We start from the raw sequence: 7416 nt of genomic DNA on the forward strand, positions 1-7416 counted from the left end.
CCACCACCATCTACCTCGAGGACCCCCAGACTGTGTGTCTACCTCGGGGACCCCTAGAGGGATACAGTAGTATTGTCGTAGAAGACCTCGAAGAAGAAGGAGTACTTTTAGGAGGATTTAGTCCTGTCGTTTTCTTTGAGGAAAAGTTTCCTCAGCAGAGGAACAGAGACCAGAAGCCTGGTCCAGAGGCCTCTCGTCTAAAACCAGCGTGGATTAAATAAATAAATAAATAAAATAAAATCTCCGCCTACAGGAAGTGTGTAGCACCGCCCACAGGAAGTCATGCAATCCGACGACCTCTTCATCCGTAAGTTTCGGCGCCAGGGGGCGCGGCCCCCCATCGCCACCCTGGGCGTGGTGGAGTGGCCCCCCACCAGGAGGGACAGCGATGGGGGGGGAGGGGCCGAGGAGGAGGAGGGGAGGGGCCTCAGCCTGTGCTCGGCTCTCTCGGGGGGGGGGCACGGCGGGGGGTCCACGGGGGGGGGACACGTGATGCAGCGCAGCAACAGTGACGTCACTTTGGGCGAATCAACGACGGCGGAAGGGCCCAACGTTACCTCCTCCTCGTTGGGGGGAAAATCGACCCCCCACGGGGGGGACAAGTCGTCGAGGAGGGGTGGTGGGAGCGCGGGGGGCCCCGCCACCCCGGGGCGGGGGGGGGAGGGGGGAGGGAGGGTGCTGCTGCATCGACGCGAGTACGGCAGCCTCTCGTCTCTGGAGAGACACCATCATCAGTGTGAGACCCCCGACATGACCCCTGAGGGACCCCTCATTCTCCTGGGGTCCCCCGACCGCTTCAAAGACCCCTTCCTGCTCCTGGGGCTCCAGGTGATTATAATCTATTCATTATATCTTTATGAAGTATATTATTTATATTTATTATGATAAACCAGTGGTCACAACATTGTGGATGCAGTCCTGGCTAGTCCTAATATAAAGTTATTGGCCCGGTTTCCCAAAGGACACCTCTTACACCATGGTGTAAGAGGTGGTGTTGCACATGCTCAGATGCTCCTCTAGGCCGCACACACCTGTGAACATAGACATAGACACCTGTGAGCATAGATGTGCCACGCAATGGTAGGCCTCAGGCCTCAGGCCTCTAGCACTTAGCCTCGGTCCCAGGCTCACTTATCTGCGAAAAGAAGAGCCTGGTCACAACGTAAGGCAAAGAAGCTATCGGCGGACGTATCCTCCGGAACATCCATCAGATGTATTTCCCCCGGATACGATATTTTCCCGACCAATCACAACACTTGTTTCATTCGCGGAGAATGTGAACTGATTTGTAAAGCATCAACGTCATTTCCTTGTTTCGGTGGGGACTAGTAAACACAGCCGCACCGCGTGACGTAGTTATCTTACACGCAACACTTCCGCCACTTCCGCTGATAGTCTTTTCAGCGTAGGTCTTGCCCTGGGTGCTAGCACTAGTGATTCTCAACCCGTTTAATTTCAAGGACCCCCAGTTTGTCATTAGTCTACGGACCCCCATTTAATGGCATTTCTATCTCTGGGACCCCCAATTTATATTGTAAAATCAATGTTAATTTAACTCCGAGAGTGTACAAATGGAACCAAATGGACCCTAACGGGTCCATTTGGTTCCTAACTATCATTTACCTGAGAACCCCCTGGAACTCCCTCAAGGACCCCTGGGGGTCCCCGGACCCCACTTTGGGAACCATCTGAACTAAACTAACTCCTCCTACTCGTCCAGGACACGCCCCCAGAGCCCGACGCCTTCTTCAGGGGCGTGGCCTCTGCCGGCCCCGCCCCCTCGGCCCCACCCACCGCGACGACGGGCGAATCCCCGAAGCCCGCCAAACCTCCCAAACCCGAAGGTCTGGGACGGAAGGCCAAGCCCCTCCCCCTGCCCCCGCAGCCCCTACCCGGGCCCCCCCTCGAGGGGGGAGGGGCCTGGGTGAGGAACCTCGCCCACTACGACGTCCAGAGCATCCTATTGGACCTGACGGAAGTCTCCGCCTCCAACCGCGACCAATCCACCATCGGCAGGAAGAAGAACATCACGTCGGGGGCGTCGGCTGCCTCGCAGCTCCGCCCCCTCTCCCAGGTTAGTGTGACATCATCATCATCATCATTAAGCTCCGCCCACTCTCCCAGGTTGGTATCATTAACACTTCAGTGACCATCGATCTTATCAGTGAAACAGGACTTTTACTTTGAAACTCTAGTTATTAAAAACTGATCAAATTTTCATCGTTATTTCCATGTTGTTGACGTTAATGTGTGTTTTTGGGGATTTAAGGGAATAATGTTCCAAAAATGTTTTCGAGAGTTAAAGGCTAAATATGTATTTTTTTACACACTTTTATAGCGATTTTTTTTCTACTAGACCCAGTAAATTACAGAGTAAAAGCGGCCATGTTTTCCCGGCACCCCAGAGCTCCTATTTTGAAGGAATCCCGGGACTGATGTGTTAATAATGATTGAAGTAATTTGGTAAGTCCTTGAAACAAGGATGACGTTTAACACCTCTCATACTCTCCACCAGGGGGCGCCCTCCTCCTCCTCATCTCCGGCGGTGGGGGGGGTGCAGGGCGGCGGCGGAGGCGGAGCCACGCTAACGAGCGCTAACGAGGAGGCGGAGTCCAGCCTTCTGCTGGACGAAGGCGACGGCAACGACAACGACATGCTGCTCAGCTGCCCGCACTTCAGGAACGAGATGGGCGGAGAGGAGAGGGCAGGGCTAGGTAGGTTTTATCCAAATAGGAACGAGATGGGTGGAGAGGAGAGGGCGGGGCTAGGTAGGTTTTATCCAATCAGGAACGAGATGGGCGGAGAGGAGAGGGCGGGGCTAGGTAGGTTTTATCCAATCAGGAAGAGATGGGCGGAGAGGAGAGGGCGGGGCTAGGTAGGTTTTATCCAATCAGGAACGAGATGGGCGGAGAGGAGAGGGCGGGGCTAGGTAGGTTTTATCCAATCAGGAACCAGATGGGCGGAGAGGAGAGGGCGGGGCTAGGTAGCTTTTATCCAATCAGGAACGAGATGAGAGGAGAGGGCGGGGCTAGGTAGGTTTTATCCAATCAGGAACCAGATGGGCGGAGAGGAGAGGGCGGGGCTAGGTAGGTTTTATCCAATCAGGAACGATATGGGCGGAGAGGAGAGGGCGGGGCTAGGTAGGTTTTATCCAATCAGGAACCAGATGGGCGGAGAGGAGAGGGCGGGGCTAGGTAGGTTTTATCCAATCAGGAACGAGATGAGAGGAGAGGGCGGGGCTAGGTAGGTTTTATCCAATCAGGAACCAGATGGGCGGAGAGGAGAGGGCGGGGCTAGGTAGGTTTTATCCAATCAGGAACGAGATGAGAGGAGAGGGCGGGGCTAGGTAGGTTTTATCCATTTATGCTTGTAGATCTGCTATTTTTTGATAATTGATATTATCATATCATTTGGATAATTCTGGGGGTCGTTGACATAAAAAATGTTGAGCACCACTGACATAAACATGAGAGGTTTCAGAAAACTGTCAGGATTTAGAATTTTTTTTTTTTAAATCGGGATTAATAAAGTGTCTGTCTGTCTGTCTGTCTGTCTGTCTGTCCTCTCTCTCTAGGCTGGTCGTATGGGGGGTGTGGCCTCGGCAGGAAGGGGGGGCGTGGCCTGTGGAGCAGCCTGCGCAGCCCCAACGACGCGGTGAGCGTTCTGGAGGAGCCGCGGGAGAGTCACCACGTCCAGCAGAGGGCTGGCAAGAGCTGCTACTTCATAGAACACGCTGACCTGGGGGCGTGTTACTACAGGAAGTACTTCTATATGAAGGGTTAGTACTATTAACACTATATATTATATCAGTGATGTCTTCGTCGACTAAAACGTAAGGTGGCCACTAGGTGGTACACTAGCCGATAATCGGGCATTTTTGACGCTCGGGGGGTGCCCGACTCAATCGGGAGCGATTCTCGGGCATGAATTATCATCTAGTGTGAGTGTATAAAAGATCCAACCGTAATCCCTCCCATCTGCTCGGGCAGCTCACAGCGCGATCGGGATCGGCCCCGATCAACATCAAGAATGTTTGATATTTGCTCTGCCCCCGCAGCCCCCCTCTCCTCGTCCCCTCTCCTCCTCCCCTCCCCTCTCCCCCTCTCCTCTCCACTCCCTCGGGGCCGAGAATCCTTGGGTGCGCTGCGCCCGAGTTTTAAAACCGTGTAGTGTGTGATTATCCTGTAGTGTGCTATCAGATTTCAGATTGAAAAAAATCGGCTAGTGTAAGGCCACCTTAAGACGAAACATGTTCGTCGACTAGCTTTTTTCACTGAGGAAAACTAAATGGAAACTAAATGAAAACTAAGCTATGATGACTAAATGTAATGAGAATCTCGTCAACAAATAAAAACTAGTCATTTTACACTTGCTTTACACTTGCTGGTTGCATGCTGAAAATAGCAGATCTACAAGCTCACAACGCGTCGTGTTAAACCTGTCTCTCTCTCTCTCCAGAACACCAGAACTTCTTTGGTGTAGACGAGCGTCTGGGTCCAGTGGCCGTCAGCTTCAGACGAGAAGAGAAGGAAGGAACGAGTGGAGCGCAATATAACTACAGGATCATCTTCAGGACTACAGAGGTACCTAAAGAACTACAATACCCATAGAACTACAATATAACTATAGAACTACAATATACTATAGAACTACAATATACTATAGAACTACAATATAACTACAGGATCATCTTCAGGACTACATAGGTACCTAAAGAACTACAATACCCATAGAACTACAATACCCATAGAACTACAATATAACTAGAACTACAGGATCATCTTCAGGACTACAGAGGTACCTAAAGAACTACAATACCCATAGAACTACAATATAACTAGAACTACAGGGTCATCACTCAGAGGGTTATCTCCATATATGGAGCTCATGTTGTTCTGTTCCATCTCCTTCCAGCTGAAGACTCTCAGAGGGTTAGGGTTATCTCCATATATGGAGCTCAGTTCTGTTCCATCTCCTTCCAGCTGAAGACGCTCAGAGGGTTAGGGTTAGAGTTATCTCCATATATGGAGCTCATGTTGTTCTGTTCCATCTCCTTCCAGCTGAAGACTCTCAGAGGGTTAGGGTTATCTCCATATATGGAGCTCAGTTCTGTTCCATCTCCTTCCAGCTGAAGACACTCAGAGGGTTAGGGTTAGAGTTATCTCCATATATGGAGCTCATGTTGTTCTGTTCCATCTCCTTCCAGCTGAAGACGCTCAGAGGGTCCATCCTGGAGGAGTCGGTTCCCTCGGCGGCCCGTCACACCACCCCCCGCGGCCTGTCCCCCAAGAGGTTACTAGAGTTCATCATCCCCGAGCTCAACCTGCACTGTCTGCGTCTGGCGTCCACCTCGCCCAAGGTCCGAGACACCCTGCTGAAACTGGACGAACAGGGGGTGAGTCCCAGACCCCCTAGACCCCCCTAGACCCCCTAGACCCCCCTAGACACCCTGCTGAAACTGGACGAACAGGGGGTGAGTACCAGACCCCATAGACCCCCCTAGACACCCTGCTGCAACTGGACGAACAGGGGGTGAGTCCCAGACCCCCTAGACCCCCCTAGACCCCCCTAGACACCCTGCTGAAACTGGACGAACAGGGGGTGAGTCCCAGACCCCATAGACCCCCCTAGACCCCCTAGACCCCCCTAGACACCCTGCTGAAACTGGACGAACAGGGGGTGAGTACCAGACCCCATAGACCCCCCTAGACCCCCTAGACACCCTGCTGAAACTGGATGAACAGGGGGTGAGTACCAGACCCCATAGACCCCCCTAGATCCCCTAGACCCCCCTAGACACCCTGCTGAAACTGGACGAACAGGGGGTGAGTACCAGACCCCCTAGACCCTCCTAGACCCCCCTAGACCCCCTAGACCCTCCTAGACCCCTAGAGTCTAGGGGGTCTGGGAGGGTCTAGGGCCTAGACCCTCCCAGACCCCCTAGACCCCCCTAGACACCCTGCTGAAACTGGACGAACAGGGGGTGAGTCGCAGACCCCCTAGACCCCCCTAGACCCCCCTAGACACCCTGCTGAAACTGGACGAACAGGGGGTGAGTACCAGACCCCATAGACCCCCCTAGACACCCTGCTGAAACTGGACGAACAGGGGGTGAGTCCCAGACCCCCTAGACCCCCCTAGACACCCTGCTGAAACTGGACGAACAGGGGGTGAGTCCCAGACCCCATAGACCCCCCTAGACCCCCTAGACCCCCCTAGACACCCTGCTGAAACTGGACGAACAGGGGGTGAGTACCAGACCCCATAGACCCCCCTAGACACCCTGCTGAAACTGGACGAACAGGGGGTGAGTACCAGACCCCATAGACCCCCCTAGATCCCGTAGACCCCCCTAGACACCCTGCTGAAACTGGACGAACAGGGGGTGAGTCGCAGACCCCCTAGACCCCCCTAGACCCCCCTAGACACCCTGCTGAAACTGGACGAACAGGGGGTGAGTACCAGACCCCATAGACCCCCCTAGACACCCTGCTGAAACTGGACGAACAGGGGGTGAGTCCCAGACCCCCTAGACCCCCCTAGACACCCTGCTGAAACTGGACGAACAGGGGGTGAGTCCCAGACCCCATAGACCCCCCTAGACCCCCTAGACCCCCCTAGACACCCTGCTGAAACTGGACGAACAGGGGGTGAGTACCAGACCCCATAGACCCCCCTAGACACCCTGCTGAAACTGGACGAACAGGGGGTGAGTACCAGACCCCATAGACCCCCCTAGATCCCGTAGACCCCACTAGACACCCTGCTGAAACTGGACGAACAGGGGGTGAGTACCAGACCCCCTAGACCCTCCTAGACCCCCCTAGACCCCCTAGACCCTCCTAGACCCCTAGAGTCTAGGGGGTCTGGGAGGGTCTAGGGCCTAGACCCTCCCAGACCCCCTAGACCCCCCTAGACACCCTGCTGAAACTGGACGAACAGGGGGTGAGTACCAGGACCCCCTAGACCCCCCTAGACACCCTGCTGAAACTGGACGAACAGGGGGTGAGTACCAGACCCCTAGACCCCCCTAGACACCCTGCTGAAACTGGACGAACAGGGGGTGAGTCCCAGACCCCCTAGAACCCCCCCCTCCAGTGTCCTCACTTCCCACATTCACACACCACCGTCGGTGTGACCTCACACCGACTGTCGTACTGTCGCTCTGAGGAGGACTGTTAAGTACTGCAGTATTTAACAGTAATACTTGTGTTTTACAGTTAAACTTCCAGCGTAAAGTGGGCATCATGTATTGCAGTATTTAACAGTAGTATGTGTGTTTTACAGTTAAACTTCCAGCGTAAGGTGGGCATCATGTACTGCCGAGCTGACCAGAGCTCTGAGGAGGACATGTACAACAACGAGAGTTCCGGGCCGGCCTTCGAACACTTCCTGGACCTCCTGGGAGACCGAGTC

The 7416-nt window shown here is 54.1% G+C and overlaps 1 protein-coding gene across 1 annotated transcript in view; it reads left to right on the top strand.

Annotated features, from left to right (window-relative positions):
* Nucleotides 1–282: 282 nt before the first annotated feature.
* Nucleotides 283–7416, top strand: part of sipa1 (signal-induced proliferation-associated 1) — a gene marked incomplete at both ends in the record, with an annotated part of 48022 nt that continues 40888 nt past the window's right edge. Inside the window, 7 exons of the mRNA XM_079510842.1 lie at nucleotides 283–828; nucleotides 1721–2128; nucleotides 2561–2718; nucleotides 3606–3778; nucleotides 4459–4583; nucleotides 5207–5395; nucleotides 7288–7416. The exon at nucleotides 7288–7416 is cut by the window's right edge and continues 46 nt beyond it. Coding sequence (XP_079366968.1) covers nucleotides 283–828; nucleotides 1721–2128; nucleotides 2561–2718; nucleotides 3606–3778; nucleotides 4459–4583; nucleotides 5207–5395; nucleotides 7288–7416 — 1728 coding nt within the window. The remainder of the gene's footprint in view (nucleotides 829–1720; nucleotides 2129–2560; nucleotides 2719–3605; nucleotides 3779–4458; nucleotides 4584–5206; nucleotides 5396–7287) is intronic.

Source organism: Electrona antarctica, assembly GCF_951216825.1.
Source record: "Electrona antarctica genome assembly, chromosome: 9".
In the NCBI taxonomy this organism is placed as follows: Eukaryota; Metazoa; Chordata; class Actinopteri; order Myctophiformes; family Myctophidae; genus Electrona; species Electrona antarctica.